Consider the following 18,803-nt stretch of genomic DNA (forward strand, 5'->3'; position numbering starts at 1 on the left):
ATACTTACCCTTAAAATATCCACCCACATCTACACACACACACACACACACACACACACACACACACACACACACACACTCACCACTGCTTGCCTAGGCACAGGCAAGCTACTAGGATTTAGTGAAGGTCTGAGTGGTCACTCTGAAGAGACCCCCAAGTACCTTTAGGTTAGAAGCTCCTACATCATCAGGACATGGAGGGATAGGAAAGCTTCAGAAGGTTCCAGAAGGCACACTGTTCTGGTATCTCACCATGTCAGAAAGCAGATGGATTTCTAACATGACCTTTCTTCCCCTAACCTTGGATTTCCCTTTTGCTGATGAAAGAGATAGAAAAAGCCATGGGGGCTTTTCTATTCTAGGTCAGCCATGGCAAATGCCCCTAGGTTGCTCAAGGCACAGGGACACGAAGAGGCCATCACACTGCACAATGTGGCAAGCCCATGCACATAGGAGCATGCCCGCTGTGTATAGAGGCATCCTGTATCCATGGCAGGCCCGGGGCAAGGGATCATGTTACAGATGTAACAGAAGCCTGTATTGGACATGTGGGTAGACAGGGAGTTACAAAGGGTAAGATAACTTTGGATTCCTTGGTGTAGGAAGAAATGCAGGCACATGCTGAGGCCTGAGGTCACCATGACAGCTGCTCCTAGGGGCACATAGGGCTGGCCACAAAAGTGCAGACATAGGTCCTGGTGGGGGGCTGAGGCAGGCCAAGGATGGGAAGGCTGTACAGGGGCATCTAGAGTCCCCCAAAGGAGGCTGAAGATAGGTGGTGGTGATGACAACTGGGGACTTGCCCTCAACATCTGGTTCCCAGGTACAGGAGGACCGGCAGAGGACTGTGGCTGATGACACCAGGGTCAGGGAAGGCTCACAGGTGTATGTACGTGTGAGGATGCCACAGAACAGTAAGTCTGAAGGTTTGGTGGAGCTGGGCATGGTGGCACACATCTTTAATCTGAGTACTTGGGAGGCAGAGACAGGGGGATCTCTATGATTCCAGGCCAGTCTGGTCTGCACAGTGAGTTCCAGGCTAGCCAGGGCTATATAGTAAGACCTTGCCTCCAAGAAAGAAAAGACAAAAAAAAAGTTCAGTGGAAGAATGACCATGGTGGTCCACTCTGATCTAGACACTAAAGTCTGCTTAGCTTCCCCAGGCTGAGTATCCTGGAAGGAATCTTCACTTTTCCAGCCTCAGTTTCCCCTTCTGTAAAATGGGGCAATGAATGCTTGCTTATCCTTGTGTAGCTATTTCCTCCAAATTAAAACATCTCCTCCTGGCTGGATGTGGTTGCACAAGCCTTTAATCCTAGCACTGAGGCAGGTGAACCTCTATGAGTTTGAGGCCAGCCTGGTTTACACAGTGTGTTTGAGGCCAGCAAAGGGTACATATTGAGACCCTGTATTAAAACAAAAACAAAACAAACAAACAAAAAAAAAACCTCACCCAAACCAACCAACCAAAAAAGATTACTCTTTGTGGGAGGCTCATTAAGATTTAGCAAGTAAATGAAACGTAAAAGGCTTAGGAAGTTCTAGTTAATATAAGCAGTAACAGTTGATGGGGAGAGAAGACCCTCCCTCAGGCCAAGCTACCCGTGGGTCATACAGGGGGCTCCAGGGATGCAGTTCTCCTGAGTCTCGCCCACGCCATGGTGGTCATGTGGTACAGCTGCCTTTGGGTCATCTGTATAAAGTTACCCAAATACACTCATTGGATCACTAAGCCAGACTTGGTCCTGTCATTAGTGCCCTATCTAGGGAGAGTAGGCATTTATTTGTTCATACCCCCTCGGGGAAAGTCACATGAGTTGTGGAGAGGATCGGGCTCAAAGAACAGCCGTGGCCTGGACTCACCTAGACAGCGGGGACAGCCCCCCGGCTGGTATAGCGGGGAACCTTGCTGGGCTTAGATGGCTACCCACTTGGCTCCGTGCTGTGTATGACGGGCTGCATCGGAGACTTAAGACTGATTTGGGGCTCCACCAGGCCGGAGTAGCTGGTGTGAGCGTGTGCCCTTCTCGGGCCACCACACATCTCATGCTTCCTTCAAACTCAGGATGCAAGCACAGCACTCGGGGCAGGTGGTCGGTGGTGACCCCACCAGATGTGTGGCTACCACCCCGCCTTCCTTCTGAGTGACACAGCGAGCGTTTACGGTTTGACGAGTAAGCAGGCAGCTTATGAAACATTCATGCTCCAGGAACCTCGTTCTCCCCCTGAAGACAGGGACACATGGATTTTTTTGTTTTTTCAGCCCTGAGACACAGACCAGCAGCAAGCCTGCACCTCTCCCTTGGGAGACTGGCAGGGGATTTTAATTTTCTGTCTTTTCCTTATCTGTGCTTTCTAAATTTGCACACTGAACATCCACTGCATTTCCGGCAAAGTGAAAAAGAAGGAGGTGATTAAAAAGTTTGTGGCACCATTAAGTCTTGGTGCGTGTCCCATTTGCACCTAATAACAGAGACTCCTGGGCTTAACGGCTCCTTCCTGGGCACCAGACTCTTTTTCAGGTTTGTGATCCTGGCTTTCAAAGAGCGAAATCTTGTGTTAATCTGGCCAGCTTGGTCTGTCCACACCCCTCCCCTGCTGCCAGCTTTCCTGCTTTGAATAGGCTCTCATTGTAACTGAAGCTCACCTCAAACTTGCTATACAGCTGAGGATGACCTTGGCCTCCTGACCCTCTTGCCTCCATGTCCTCAGTGCTGTTTACGCAGTGCTGGGTATGGACCCCAGGACTGTGCACACGCTAGCCAAGCACTCTAACCACTGAGCTACACCCCAGTCTTGTCAATCTTTTCCTAAGGGGGTCCCATCTGCCTCCCTGTTGCCCCGACATGGTATATGGCCAGTTCCCCCCACTCCCAAGGAGGCAACCAGAACTTTAGAACACAGAGCCCTGAGGTGACAAAGGTACAAACCGGAAGGCTCTGCCCTGACTCAGCTTACCCCTTAGCACTGCGAGCTGTCTGAAGCTAACTGGGGATCGTCTGCTTGGAACCCAGACCCCCACATATCTGACACAGACGGCTTTGTGTAACGGCAAAGGCTCAGGGTGTCTGTCTAGGTGGGCAACAGACACAAATACCCACCAGATCGTGTGCTAGGTTGCTCCCACTGGGCACTAAGGAGATGGGCCAGAAATGGGTGGTCAGGGTCGAGGGGCCAGGAGCTGGCAGGGCCAGTAGACAGCATGGATTTTCCTCATGGAGACAGATGGAAGGTCATGTTTAGAGGAAAGCTCCCCCTCCTTACTGGGGCAGAGAGGTAGCTCTGTGAGAAAGTGAGACCCACGCTCCAGGCTTGAGAGCCACTGGACACCTCTTAACAGGGCACTGTGTGGTTTTCAGTGGACTGAGACCACATTTTATATAAACTAATCTGATTTTTTTTTTAAAGACCTATTGGGGACTGAGGACGCAGCTTAGTTTGGTAAAGTGCTTGCCTAGCATGTCCTGGGTTCTCTCCTGAGCACTGGGGAGGCGAAGGCAGGAGGCTCAGGACTTCAAGGTCATCCTGAACTTCCAGCAAGTCTGAGGTCACCCTGGGATACAAAAGACTCTATCTCCAAACAAACCAACAAAGACCAGCGGGTCACACTTGAGATATCGATTGGTGGCCCTTGGGGACGGTCACCACTGCTGGACCTGACCTTGTTGTCTCATCTGGGCGAGGGGATCAGTGATTCTGTTTGGGGTTAGTCAGGCAGTAGCGTGACTATTTCCACACACACCCCTTGCTGCCTTTTAAGAGACAGAGGGGAGACTGTTCTAGAAGATTAATGGAGGCAGGTGTTTGCATTGTAAGTGAAGGCCTCCCTAGGGAAGACTCACATTCGGAGAATGTACTACTCAGCTTTTCCCAGCTTGTCTCACATGTCCCTGAACTGCAGAGGCATGACCACGGTTCAGATGCTGGGCACCCACTGAGTCCCTCTCCACCTGCCAGTCTTTGACTTGAGGAAACGGGCATGGGGCACATTTACATGGTGGCCAGTGGCAGATTCCCTGAAGCCAGCATTGCAGGCAGAGGAGCTGGACCAGCTGAGGGAGCAGGCGTTGACAGTGGCTGCAGCCGGGTCCTCAAGCTCCTGGCCTGTTGAGAGGCTTTCGGCTTCAAGCCTGCCACTGGCTCAGACCAGACCCACGTGGGGCAGCTTCTGTAGCCTCCAGCCTGGTGTCGCTATGTCATGCTGTCTCTCAGGCAGCTCACTTTTATTTTGAGAGTGGCAGTCACAAGAAACCCCAGAAACGCCCGGATGGAGCTTGCTCTGTCCTGTGGAAAGCCAAGAGCATGGGAGCTTGGCTCAATCCCTGCAGCTTCCGGGCTGCACAAGGAGCAAATGGGGAGAGGTGAGGTGGGACGGGGCAACCCAAGACCCCACTCTTGTCCTTCTGTCCTATGGCACTGAGCAACGGATAGCTGTTCACTGCCTCCCAGGTGCACTTGATCTTGGGGTCCTTGTTATTTCAGGAGGTCCCTCTACCACTGAGGTCTGTGACCTGCAGTCACTCTCCCACTCCCCACCCCTCACGCATGCCCTGAGTCAGAGGCAAGGACCTGTGACCCTGTTGTGGCCGATACTGTCTCTTGAGAGCTGTAGCTCTGTTGCATCAGACAGGGATGAGACACCCTCCCCCACCCCCTTCACAGGCAGTATTTCCAGGGACACCACCGTCAAGGGCCCTTTGTTCCTTGAAGCTCACAGCCAATTCTCCCAGATTCCATCTCCATCCATTCTTTCCCTCGGGCAGATCAATTAATGACAAGGACTTGAGTCCTGAGGAGTCGTGTTTTCTTTTGTTCTGCCTTGTTCTCGAATCCACGGGCCTTGATCTGACCTAGATGGAGCCACCTTAGAGATCTCTGCTCAGGCCGGAGGCCACCCGGACCCTCCACTTCCAGGGAGACTTCTCCCTCAAGCGATTTCAAGTGTAGAGCGTTTGCATTTGTAATTGTACACAATAGCGATTTGATTATCACCGGTCCCAGCCGAAGGCGTGGCGGGCCTGACTTCCAGCTGAGCAGAGGTGGATGTGTGGGGAGCCTCTTTCTTTAAAGGCAGCAGTGGCCTGTTACCAGGCAGCCTGGAGCCTGGCTATAAATAAATCTCTATTGGCCTTGGCCAGCTGCGCTGTGGGCCACACAGAGCCTCACGAAAAGGAGCAAGAGGTTCTAAACAGGCGAGACTTAATGGATCCATTCCAAGAGGGTGTGGAACCCCCCTGGCACCATTTCCCATCACAACAGTTACTTCCTGGCTCCATATTTCATAGTGAGATGAACTTGAAGATTAAAGTCATCACTTCTGGGGCTGGGGGATGGCTCTGTGGATAATGTGCTTGCTGAGCAAGCATACAGACCAGAGTTTGGAAGCCCAGAACCCAAGTAAAAGCTGTACAGATGTGGTGGCTGCCTGTAATCCCAGCCCTAATGAGGCAGACAGGGAATCCCCGGAGCAAGCTGGCTAGCTAGGCTAGTCAGAGCTGGAAAACTCCAGATTCAGTGGGTGACCCCGCCTTGACGAGTTAAAAATGAAAAATAATTGAAAATGCCTACTGCCAACTTCAGGCCTTCACACCATGGGCACGTTTGTGCATATACACCCACAAACGTGTACGCACACCTCTACACACATGTGCACAGACACTAATAAACACAAACAACACATGTACTCGGTACATGCTCACCTACACATACACAAACTTAAAAATACAAAAAAATAAAGTTGTCACTGGTGGGCCACAGGGAACCCTGAGTCAGAAGCAAGGGGATATCACAAGCAAATCTCCCTTCTCTGGAGCCTCGGTTTCCGTAGTAGCGGGAGGAAGTTGGAAGGCAGGACTAGCCTTTGGAGGCTCTACTTTACTTTAGGTCGCAGCAGCACCAGGCCCCGGGCAGAAGCAAATCCTATTTATGGGCACCCAGCTTGTCACCTACCCAGTGGTTATGCTCTAATGGAATGCCCAGGAGGGGCTGTGCCTCAAGGAGCCAGGTGTCCACTCAAAACTTTGGCTGGACTTTTACACCCATGACAACCTTTGGGGCAGCTCAAGATGAGTCAGGCTGGCCACAGTGTCAGGGAGTTGCCTCCAGCAGGCAGTCTCCAGGACAGTGTGCAATCTCCAGGGCATTATGCTGTAGCCATGGACAGCCATTTCAGGCTACTCTCGACAGAGCAAGATGTCTGGGCCAGGCCTACTTCTGCAGGTGTAAACCCTGCAGCCCTGAGAAGCTATGGTGTCTGTTTGACACCCGGATTCTAGGCAAAGAGGCTTGGTGTGCCTTGAAACATGGTTGCCACCTAGAGATCCATACCAGGTAGGTGCTGTCCAGTTCTGCTCTTGCCTCTGACTCATATTTACACACTGAAGCCGGCTCCACTTGGGGGGCAGATGCCACATATCTGAACCTTCTGGGCAGCAGGATTTGTGGATCCAGAAAGGAAGCATTACTCCCAGCCATGAAGCACCTGTGACTTTACCTTGGGGGAAAAGCCATCTTTTACAATGATCTCAAACTCACTTATCACCCCTAGATACATTCAGGCTGGATCAGGTTTTTCTGCCTGGGAGCTGTTTAACTAAAGTCACTGTGACTAGTGATTGGTACAGCTGGGATCCCTCAACACTCTGGGGTCAGGCAGTGTCCTTTGTCTGCCTGGGTGATGGCCATCTCCACTGAGCTACCTTCCAATAGCTGCTGGGTACCTGAAGAATGAAGGACCCAGCATGTCCACGATGGGAATGGATGAAAACCACCTCAGCCATTGTGTTCCAGGACATCAGTGTAGGATCTACTCAAGTATCCCTTGGGCCAAAAGGGTACTGACTGACTCCAGGATGCCCAACCAAACCAAGGCCCAGGCAGAGTCTAGGCTGCTCCTCCATCAGCAACAGAGCTGCTCACCCCACTGTGAAGTCAGAGTCCTACCTCCATCATCCTTCCCGAGGAAATCAGACACATGAAGATGGACAAAGGTCCTTGAGGGAGCACAGCTACTGGTGAGACCCTGGAACCCCAGTCTCCCCTGATCTCTAAGATCCTGGGATAGAGCCCCCCACCTTTGCACAGAGCAGGTATCAGTGAGGGAAGGGAATAAGAAATTGAAGCACCCACAAGGGGCTGGCCAGCTGTGGGGGTCATTTAGCATTCAAGACTCCTAGGCTTGTTTTTTGCACATACCAAAGGATGTCACCATCTTCAAGGTCATTGTAGCACATGCTCCTCACTCCTCTACTGAATGGTCCACAGAGGCAACGGTACTTCTGAAAGACAGTCTCACTACTAGGTCCTTCCACTGGCTAGGATACTGCTCTCCCACTGAGTCATGGCCCAAGCCTCTCACTGGGGACTCTAGGCAGGGGCTCTACCACTGAGCCACACCCCAGCCCCTCCCTGGGGGATTCAAGGCTGGTGCTCTCCCACTGAGCCACACCCCAGCCTCTCACTGGGGACTCTAGGCAGGTGCTCTACCACTGAGTCACACCCCAGCCCCTCACTGGGGGATTCTAGGCAGGTGCTCTCCCACTGAGCCACACCCCAGCCCCTCACTGGGGGATTCTAGGCAGGGTCTCTACCACTGAGCCACACCCCAGCCCCTCACTGGGGACTCTAGGCAGGTGCTCTCCCACTGAGCCACACCCCAGCCCCTCACTGGGGACTCTAGGCAGGTGCTCTACCACTGAGTCACACCCCAGCCCCTCACTGAGGGATTCTAGGCAGGTGCTCTCCCACTGAGTCACACCCCAGCCTCTCACTGGGGACTCTAGGCAGGTGCTCTCCCACTGAGCCACACCCCAGCCTCTCACTGGGGGATTCTAGGCAGGTTCTCTCCCACTGAGCCACACCCCAGCCCCTCACTGGGGGATTCTAGGCAGGTGCTCTCCCACTGAGCCACACCCCAGCCCCTCACTGGGAGATTCTAGGCAGGTGCTCTACCACTGAGCCACACCCCAGCCTCTCACTGGGGGATTCTAGGCAGGTGCTCTCCCACTGAGCTACACCCCAGCCTCTCACTGGGGGATTCTAGGCAGGTTCTCTCCCACTGAGCCACACCCCAGCCCCTCACTGGGGGATTCTAGGCAGGTGCTCTCCCACTGAGCCACACCCCAGCCCCTCACTGGGAGATTCTAGGCAGATGCTCTACCACTGAGCCACACCCCAGCCTCTCACTGGGGGATTCTAGGCAGGGTCTCTACCACTGAGCCACACCCCAGCCCCTCACTGGGGGATTCTAGGCAAGTGCTCTACTGCTGAGCCACGCCCCAGCCCCTACTACCAAGCTGCATCCCCAGTCCTCTTTTAAGTTACTATTTTAAGAAAGGGTCTTGTTAAGTTACCCAGGCTGGTCTTGGGCTTTGGATTTTCCTGTCTCAGCCTCCTGAATAGCTAGATGACAGACTTTACCTTCATGGCCAGCTTGGGTATTTCTTTAACAGTCATATTATAATACTCCAAAGAGAAAGGGGCATGGATTGTGTCTTCTTTATAACAAAGTCCCCGTATTAACAAGGACTATTCCTCACTTATCCCAAAACCTCTGGACTCCATAAGAGGCATGGCAGGGTCAGGTGGGGGTACACTCAGATCCCTGTGGTGGGAGGAGGGGGGCATGGAAGACCACTAGCTCACTAGGTAAGCTGGCCAAACCCTGGGGGAAACTGTGGGTCCCGGCTCTTTTGACCAGGCAAGAGCCCAGCACACACACGGATCAGCAGAGGCCCAGACACCTCTAAAGAGGTAGTTGCCGTAGGCAGGCAGCTTCTAACTGCTCCATGTCAGCAATTGGACCAAAGCCCATAACTGGAGGGAGCCTGTTAGCAGATCTGCTTTCAAGACACATGGCAGGCTACCCAAGCATGTGCAGCTGGGCACACCAGGGCCACCCCATACACAGCCCCAGCCTTCAGCCTGTCCTAGGTCACCTCTCAAGCCACAGTGACTATCAATCACTCACAACCTGATAACAACTCCCAAACCTGCTCAGAAACTGCCCCTGATGTGCTATTTTCCTGAAATTTAAAACTGGATTTTTTTTTTTTTTTTTGGCTCATTAGATCACAAAGCCCTGGAGATGTTCCCTTTAAACTGTTCCATCCAGGATACCTAGGCTCCAACTTGGTTCCTCCCTGACCTGGTGAGATTCCCCAAGCCCCTGCTGAGTTCTGAAGGGAGCAGGCTCAGAACCTCAGACCCTGGCTGAGTCATGCAATCTAGCTGCCCCTAACAGGAGGGACAAAGATGGCATGCATAGGTGCTGGAAGGAAGTGCCGCAGCCACCACGGGTCACCAGGGTGTTCTTTTACAGAGGAGGGAGGGCCTATATGTCTGTGTATATAACCCTATTAGGGGTCAAAGTGGTTACCCTCACTTGCCAGCAATGAGCCCTGAGGTATCCATCTGGCTCCTGCATCATCAAGGTGGCCATCTAGACACCTCTAGAAGGTGTGGCTCCTTTGCCAGTGACCCGCATAGGAAGCCAGCTTCACACAGCCCTGGTGTTCGTCCACCAAGGTACACTTGCACCAAGGGCAAGCAGGTAGCTACCTACCGACGCTCGTGATCTTCTGAGAGCCGAGGTCCTGCAATAAGGCATCAATGGCCGGGTTGTGTCTGGAGTACAGCTCATACCGGTTGATGCCGATGTGGAATTTGAGCCAGTTAGGATAGAACTCCACGGCTGCCTCACCGGTGGGCAAGAATTCTGCTCCTTCAGCACCTTCATGTGGCCTGCAAGGGACAAAGGCAGGCAACAGTCAAGTGTCAAAAGAGAGGTAAAAGGCTGAAGAATGTTGGGGAGCTGGCCTGAGGGTCAGGACTTGCGACTTTGGGTTCAAAGTACAGGTTCACTAAGAGCTGCTTTTACACTGCTATGTCTGCACTTTCTTCCCTGGCTGCGGTTCCACCACCTAATAACACACCTTAAGGCCTGTAATTCCTATTTACCCTCTAGAGACGCCACAGACAACCCTAACTACCACCGGCCTAGACCCAGAGTGTCAGCGCTCTCCCAATACCTCTGCCCTGGGGTCACCAAAAGTGCCCCCACAAGAATGATGTCAACTGGGAGTGTGTGGGAAGGGGACTGTCAGCTTTTCCTGGGGCCAGACAGCCTGGAAGTCGTAGGCACACCCAGCCAGCCAGAAACCTCCCCAGCTTTCTGCCTTTGTTCCAAAGACCAGGGGCAGGGATGATGCAAGGGGCTGAATTTGATTTTAATGAGTGCAGCCCTAGGTGGGGAGAGCTGGATGAAGGAATCAGTCAGTTCAGCCCAGGTTCAGAGGGAAGACCTGCTGCCTGCCTTCTCGGGCCATGGGATTGTCTGGAGGAAGAACGGACCCTCTGGGAGCCTGCCGGGCTGGAAGGGAAGAGGGGCCACTTTAGTTCTGCTTTCACTGACAGGTGAGGATCCTTCGACTCCAGTCTGTCCTACACTAGAAACAGAAGGAGGGCTGGGGTCCTCCAAGAAGCCACACCCTGACCTCTGCTGGATGGTTTCTGGCCAGCAAAGCCCCCAAAGCCACCAAACAGCTTACATGCTTTTGCTCAGCAGGCAAAAGGCACAGGGCCTGGTCACATTCCAGGGGGAGAAAGGATTTCTGAGGCTGTTTTGAATGGGTGGCTCGCTCTCTCTCTCTCTCTCTCTCTCTCTCTCTCTCTCTCTCTCTCTCGCTCTCTCTCTGCTGCCCGGGAACCTTTGCAGGTTATTTGCTCTAGCCAGCTGGTGGTTAATATTTCACTCTGCCGGGCTTATTTGGATCTGTGCAGCTGTGGGGGTGGGGGTGGGCACAAAGCTGGGCAGCTTGGAAGATAACTCCAGGATTGCTCGTCTTCCAGTCAGGGTGGCCCCGGTTCACACCCTTGCCAGGAGGCCTCCACACAGCCAACATCACTTCTCAGCTGCTTTTGTCCCCAGTGACTGGATTTAAAAGACTTATTAGGTACATTCAGGCCTTCTGGAGGTGTCCACCCCGAACAGCTCACCCATCAGTCTCAGAGCCAGCAGCCCAGCCCTTCCCAGGGGAAGGCGGCTCCCACTCTCCCTGGCTGGCTCTCCCAACATATTCATTCATCTGCTTCCTCAGCCATCGCCAAGGCTGGCCAGCATGCTTCCTTGTAGGTGGAGCACTGTGCTCTCCTGGCTCCTGGTGGGCCGCCAGCTTCCCACACCAGGGTACTGGGGGCCTCCCAAACCCCATCAGCCCTTCTCCCTAGGAAATCATTGTGGAGACAAAGGCAGGGCCCAGAGCAAGAGGCGCATCTGCCCCGCCCACCAGGCGTCCCTACTCAGCCTCCTCTAAGGGTCTCCAACGGTACACAAAATGCTTGGCCTGTGAAATGGCTTTCTAGGGGGTGTCTTTATTCCCGGCAGGGTCGGGTGCGCCAACCCCACCCCAGCCTCCCACTCTCTGCTCACCAGTCAGGATTCTCTGCCGCTGCCTTGGGGTTAAACCTGATGTCGCTGTTCACATTAAACAGGACGTCGTCCTCTGTCAGAGGAGGTACAGCCCCCTGGTAGAGTGGGTGCTCAAACAACTTGGCCAAGAGCGATCCGCCCCCGCTGGGGCCAGGGGGCGGCACCCGTGGCCGGGGCCCAGGGTCTCGAAGCAGCGGCCGGTGCGCAGGGTCACGGGGTGGCGGGGATCCGGGATCCGGACCCCGTGGAGCGTGATCAACCGGCTCCGCTGCAGGAGGCAGCTTCTCCAAGGAGTGGGAGGTTAGGTTAGAGGCTGGATCTGAGCTGAAGTCTTGCAGGATGCGCAGTGTATGTTTGTTGGGCCAGCCTGCGTCGCCACCGGCGGACTCCCCCGGGCGGCTCCTCGCCTGGGCCCAGCCTGGGCCAGCTGCCTCTGCCGCTGGCTGAGCGCAGGAGCAGCCAGGCTCCCCGGAGGATCGCGCGGCGCGCCGGTCCAGCTTGGGTAGCAGGTCAACAGCAATGTGCAAAGCGCAAGCCAGTAGGAACACCACCAGGATGAGCACACGAAACCTGCGCACCAGGATCATCTTCATGGCCGCGCAGGCCAGCGGGCTCGGGGGGTTCCGGACGCGCGCTCCACCGGCGCCCCTCAGCTTGGCAGCAAGCCGGCAACGACTCGCAGGTCAAGGTCCATTCGGCGTATGAACAGCTACCAGCTCGGGGGCTGTCCCCAGACTCGGACGTCGGGGAGGACACCCGCCACCAAAGCACCGGCTCTCCAGGCCATCTCGGGGGTCGGCCAGCGGCCCTCGTCGGTGGCAGTGATGACAGGGAACACAGCAGCGGACGAGGGGCTCCGGGACGGCGACCACACTCATTGGGCGTGTAGGCAGAAGACGCGGCTGTTCATCCCGGCTGGGGCGCGACGGATCCGATCCAGAGTGCAGTGCTCCCGCTGGGCCATTCCGGGTTCTGGGCGGGTGACAAGGCGGCTCCTCCGCGGTGTTAGGCTTCAGCTAGGAGGCCGGGCTGGAGAGACTGGGGCGAGAAGGGGAGCGCGAGGGGGCGCGCAGGGCGCAGCCGCGATCTGGCAGGTGCAGCGGGCAGACCCGGAGCGCAGCGCCCGCACGGCGGAGCTCCAGGCGCCCCGCGCGCGGCCCGCTGATATCCGAGCGCCGCGGAGCCGCCCCCCGCGTCAGCGCCCGCAGATTGGCGGAGCCGCGGCCCCGCGAGGCCCGGCCGGCCCGGCGCTCGCCCGCGCTCTGCTCTCTCCTCCCCTCGGCCGCGCCCCGCGGTGTCGCCGCGCCTCCTCCGCGCTGAGCCGGGAGCCCGGGAGGCCCGGCAGGGAACCCGCAGGCAGCGCGGGCTCCGGCTCTGCGCGCGCGGCTCTCGGCCTGGTCGCCTGCGTCCCCGAAGCTCCGCGCGCCGCCAGCTGCAGCGGCGCGGCTCCTCCCCGGCGAGTGGAAGCCAGAAAGCAGGCCAAGTCCCTCCCCGGAGCCCGCGGGGCGTCTGCGCGGCCGGACGAGCTCCCCTCCGGGCGGTGTCCTGGCACCTCGGTCCCCGCAGCCCGCTAAGTGGAGGACGAAGGGGCGACGTTGCCACGCGGCGGAGAAAACGGCGGGGGAGCGCGTTGGGCCCCAATCCGAGGGGACGCCAGGATCGCGGCAAGGCTGCCGGGCCCACCCCACCCCAGGGGACACGCCTGCGCCTTAACCCTGGCAGCGCCGCGCCCGGCCTGGCGGAGAGGCTCGGATGCGTGGGCGGTGGGCGGGGCGCGTCTCGCTGCCTGCCCTCTGGGATGCTAAATCGGGGTGCACACTTAGGGGAGATCTGCTTCCACCACGTGGCCTCATCTGTCGCCACGGGACTTCTGGATCCCCAACCCCTAGTAGGAAATAGAAATCCATGGGAATTTCCACCTAAAATTCGGGGAAGGTAAGCGGGAAAGGGTCACACGCAAATCCACAGGCTGAGCAGACCTCCCGGCTTCAAGCACCTGCAGATTTCCACAGCAGCCCAACCCAGCTGCCTCTGTCAGGGACCGAGGGGCGGAGCCTGTGCACGAGGGAGCCCCTCTTTGTCATGCTCTCCTGGCTGTGCTCCCAGGCCCACTAATACTCTCGGTGAGTCTGAGTTCTCTGTGAATAGAGTGCACCGCATATGGTATTTCTGAGGATTCAACGGTGAGTCCGTGGTAGCTGACATCCAGTAGATGCCCACTAGCTTGTTAGAGAAGAAGAGGGTCACAGCCAGCCAGCTGGTCAGCAAAGGTGCCTCCTAGGCCGTTAGAAAGGGTGGAGTTACATACTCCTGTAACAGGAGCTGATGCCTGTGTTGGACTACGTAGGGAAACCCAAGAGAGCAGTGGGTGGGGCACCCCCAGAGAGGTATGGCTTACACCAAGGAAACTGAGCACTCTGCGTTCATCCTTCCTCCCACTCACACAGACAATGAGTTTGTGTGTAGACCGATTCTAGAATGGCCAAGGAGGTGGTGGTCCTGAGGTGGGAGCAGGGAGGAAGCACCTCAACCTAGGACCTCTGGGGATAGACGAATGCCCTCAGGGCAGAGGCACCAGCTGCTGGACTGAGGAATGGGGGCGTCAGTGTGAGGGCTTCCCTGGGGCTCTCCTGGTGTCCTGGACACTCCATTCACTACAGCTGCGTGGCTTCCTGGGGGAATTCCTGGCCCTCTGGCTCTTACATAGGGAAGCAGGGTGTAGGAGCGAGTGTATGCAGGGGGCCTGCCCTTTTTTGCAGCAACGCTTGTTGCTGTCTGCTGACAGTCGTCTCTTTAGTTACTCTGGACCCTTCCTCTCCCCAGGATGCATGCACTTCTTGGAGGGTCTCAGAGGAGACTTAGCTCTCTCTCATGGCTCCACCCAGAGACCTCAGGAAGGCCAAGGTGACTCATGCAGAAAAGGTCTCTGAAGGCATCAGAGGGGTCAAGATGGTACCAGAAATGGGAGGAGTTGATAGGGTGAGCAGAGGGGGATACCAGAGCCCTGGGACTGAGTGACCACCCCTGGAGGCACAGACAGGATTGGAGCCAGAAATGGATTGGGGATTTCCATTTACTGTAGGCAGGTTTGGACCCAGGAACCAGTAGAGAAAACTAGAGACCTCAGAACTGAGCTGGGGCCAGGAGGGACAGGAACATGTAAGGAATGCAGCTAGAATAACCCCCGAGCAAGAAATCCCAGGGGAATCCAAAGCATCTCCAGAAAGTCAAGAAGCACTTCCGGCCATTATGAGCAGCAGAAAGAAGGAATAAAGGGGAACAGAGGCTGGTGAAGGGAGTATTATTATGCCCCCCAAACAAGATCAATGGCGAGGGGAGGCCAGGCAGGGCAGCATGCAAAGTTGAACCTACATTCACTGCGGGGGGGGGGGGGGGGGGGAGCTAAAAAAAAAATCCGGTCCCTTCCAAGTGTAGAGAGAGAGAGAGTTCTTAAGTCCACAGAAACCTCCCACAGAAAGAGACTCCTCTTGTTCCGAGCTTCCCAGGAGCCTGTCATGTATCAAAACAGCTCAAAATAACCAAAATGCTGAAGAGGCACAGTTGAGGCATATTCTAATCTCATGCAGTCATAGGAAGGTACATCCTCACCCTCTGTACTCATAGAGACATCTTGATTCCCTGCAGTCATATGGGGACATATCCCCACCCCTTGCACTCATGGGCCATACCCTGGTCCTGCACCTATATGGGGGCATATCCTAGACCCCCTACAGTCATATGGGGGCATATTCTGGTGTCTTATAGCCATATTTGTCAACTTATTCTGACTTTTACATGTGAGAGAGAGCAGAGAACTGGGGTCGAGCCTAGGGATGCTTGTAAGCACATACTTTCAGTTGCTGGGAGGTTGAGGGAACTTGGGGTCTGCCCTTGACTCAGGAGCTCATGGGATTCTCTGAAGACACTTTGAATGAGCACCTCTCACCAACACCCATCACTCCACCAGCTTAAGTCAAGAAGATCTGCCTAGGAACACCTGGGTTGCCTGAGTCAGTACATGCCTTTGCACTCAGGAAGGTGGCTGGGCACGGGGGTGAGGCTCAGGGCCAGTGAGGACCCCCAGAAGGATTGTAAAAGGACCACGGGTGCTTTGGGGATTCCAGTAAGCTGGGAGCAGGGCCCTGTGGGCAAAGTTGGACTCCATACAATATCAGAGCAGGGCTCTGTCTCTGGCGACAGCTGGGAACAGTGGGCTGAGAAGTGGTCTCTCGGCTTCTGCCCCAAGTTGTTCACTGCTCTTGGGACTCCCGGAGTCAGAGGAGATGCTGTGTGCCCTGAAGCCTCGGGGAGCTGTCAACCCTGGCTGGCCTGTCTCAGTAGCAAGGCTGCTTGCAGGTGGATAAAGTTGACACAGAAGCACAGACCCAGTGAGCAGCTGCCTCCATGTGACAAAGAAGTTGGGTGTGCATGATGCTTAGAAAGAAGGAACATGGCTGAAAAAAATCCAGGCAGTGGTTATTCAGGCATGGATGGCACTGTAGCAAAGGGAAGAGACTTGGACTAGGAAATTTCAGTGTACAGTAGGCTGGAGCTGGCCCACCTGGGTGTGTTGGCCAGTAGGATGCACTGTCCATGTGCAGAGGGACCCCAGGTTCTCCCAGGCTCACTGAGGCCCATCTTTGTGGGATGCCAAACATCCCACAAAGGACCCCTTCCTTCCTAGAGAAGGGGAGAAGTGTAATCCGGAAGCTGTCATGTCCCCTGGACCCCACTCTGGTCAGGCTTGGAACTGCCCAGGTGGCAGTAGAGAGGGGGCCATTGGGCCACACAGCCCTGCACTCATAGGACCCTGGTGTCCCTCTCTTTGAGGCTTCCTTACCCACAAGTCTCACAGCTGCTGGGGGAAACAGGCCCTAGTATCGGATTTACCCTGCAGATCTAGTTAAAGTTCTTGGCGGGAGGAGGGGGGAGGGAAGACCTCAGTGGGATCTGCATCTCCTAGGCTGAGTCTGAGGGACTAGGGGAGGAGGATTCCTGCATAATTGGCAGCTCTCAGCGTGGGTATACAAAGTCATTGACCATCCCATTGGTTAGCATCTGAGACATCCTTTTCCCAACCACGGTCGGTCCCAGGATTCTGAAAAACAGGAGTCCTTTGTTTTAAGCAAAAGGAACAAATCCAGAAGCCAAAGAGGGTTTAGAGAAACAGGCTTGGAGGCAGCACTTGAGAGGCTGAGGCAAGAGGAGGTTCTAGTACAGCCTGAGCTACTGAGGTATTGAGGAAAACTTGGCTCAAGGAAACACCATCAAAAACAACCCCAGATCACACAAATAAAACAAAGAGCTTGACTTTATACACTCTGTATGCTTTAAATCCCAGGCTTATTTTTTTCCCCATCATACAAGAAGTAGTTATAAAAGCTGACCATCTTTGGAACATAATAAGAATGTTAAGGGATTCCAAAGGGCTGATAAAGTTCCACATATTCATTGAGCTGTGCAGATATGCATCTGGAAGGTACATGTGCATTATGTGTGCACTAAAGATGCTCCTGGCATGTGTGTACCTGCCTGGAGCATCTTCACTCTACACATGCATGCTGCATAAGCCCTGGGCAGGGGCACATGTGTGTACACATGCTGGGATGTGGTGCACAGTTATATATGCATGCCCAGCAGACTCACTTGGCAGGGCCCTGTGACTCCCAGAACCCCGAGGCACTGTGATAGTGTGGAAGCTAAGCTTTAGAAATATTTTCATCTGGAAATTGGTATCACAAATAAAAACACAATTTTTAGGCGATAAAAGAATCTGAAAGGGAAATTAGAGACTATTTAAAAATGCACACAGACAGGAGCAAAACCTATTAAAATCTGTAAGAAGCTGCTGCAGAGGGACTCGGAGGAAACCCAGAGGGAGGTCTTCGTTTATTAGAAGTGATAATGACTCAAAAATGAATGGACTGAGCTTTCAGCCTGAGAAAGAGGAAAAGAGCAGTAAAATATGCCCCCGGAAGAAGGGATGGAGTTGCACAGAACAGATGGGAATGGACGTGAAGTAAAAGGAACATTGGTGGGGTTGGTTAGAAGAGTGAAGGCCAGGGCTAGAGAAATGACTCAGCTGTTAAAGGCTAGGCTCACAACCAAAACAAAAAAAGTGAAGGCCTGGGGCTGGCAAGATGGCTCAGTGAGTAAGTCGCTTGCTGCCAAGCCTGGGCCCCGCGTGGTAGAGGGAGAGAGACAGCCCTTTTGAATTGTCCTCTAACACACATGCTGCATTGTGAAGGCACATGCATGTGCACACAGTTTTTTTAAAAAAATGTAATTAATTGTAAGTGAAGGCCAGTCGGGCATGGTCGTATACACCTGTAATCCCAGCACTGAGAGGTGGAATGCAGGAGGATTAGGAGTTCAGAGCCATTCTTGGAGACATAGTGAGGTGGAAGCTAGCATTGGCAAAAAAAAAAAAAAAAAAAAAGCCAAGAGGTGGAAAGAAATGGAAAGCCATCACGCCAGGATTCTGTACCCAGCCCAGATGGGCCCTGGAGAGCGAGATGCCTCATTCGCTTCACGGAGCACACAGAACACCTGAGAGTCAATAAAGCCTGAAGAACCCTCACTCCTCGAAACTTTCCTGGGGCATTTCCCATGCCCACCTCTGATGGCAACCATTACTGTACCTCTGGATCTCTCCTGAGTGGGACCTGGTGCCTCATGTCCACTAGGCAAGCACAGCATCACTGAGAAACACCCCTAACCATTTTTTTTTTTAAATCTATTTTGAGACAAGGTCTTTCTATGCAGCCCAGGCTGGCTTGGAACTTGCGGATACCCTCCTGCTTCAGCCTCCAGAGTACTGGGATGGCGGGGGTGTGTCACCATGCCCAGCCCCCAAGACCACCTTTACTGCTCGTTAGGTTTCTCTGCAGACTTCCATCTTTGTTTCTGCCCTGGATGAAGCTGGCGGTGGTTACTCCAGCCGTCCTCCCTTGTTTGTGTCATGCTTGGTCACTCTGCTCAGGGCTCGACGCTGGTAGAGCCTCCACGCATCCCAGGCCGAGCTCTCCCCAGCACTGCATCTCCCATGCTCTCTTAGTCCACCATTTACTTAGCGCATGATTGCCAAGCCACAAAGCCATGCTTGAGGAAAGCCCTGTGAACTCAATTTCCAAAACATGTCTCAAGCCAGCACTCCTCACCACCTCCAGTGTGTGTGCCCACCCTCTCTCTCCGGTCCAATGACAGCAGCCACTGAATCAGCCTCCTGGGTTCCCATCTGGTCCCAACCAGGACCATCACCTGTTCTGTGCGTAGCTGGCAATCTCACCGAGATGAATTGCACAGGCTGATGCTCTACTCTGAGCCTTGCACTTAGCTTCCTTCTTGGAGTGAAATCCTTGGTCAGGAACACCCT

General features: G+C 54.6%; 1 protein-coding gene across 1 annotated transcript in view; it reads right to left on the reverse strand.

Annotated features, from left to right (window-relative positions):
• Fam20c (FAM20C golgi associated secretory pathway kinase) overlaps positions 1-12,561 on the reverse strand; it is a 55,914-nt gene extending 43,353 nt beyond the window's left edge. The window contains exons 1-2 of the mRNA XM_052754295.1: positions 11,429-12,561; positions 9,563-9,741 (exon numbers count right to left, since the gene is read on the reverse strand). Of these exons, the coding sequence (XP_052610255.1) occupies positions 9,563-9,741; positions 11,429-12,021 (772 nt within the window). The 5' untranslated portion in view covers positions 12,022-12,561. The remainder of the gene's footprint in view (positions 1-9,562; positions 9,742-11,428) is intronic.
• Between the last annotated feature and the right edge of the window lie 6,242 nt (positions 12,562-18,803).

Source organism: Peromyscus californicus, unplaced genomic scaffold, assembly GCF_007827085.1.
Source record: "Peromyscus californicus insignis strain IS unplaced genomic scaffold, ASM782708v3 Scaffold_2__1_contigs__length_46816999, whole genome shotgun sequence".
In the NCBI taxonomy this organism is placed as follows: domain Eukaryota; kingdom Metazoa; phylum Chordata; class Mammalia; order Rodentia; family Cricetidae; genus Peromyscus; species Peromyscus californicus.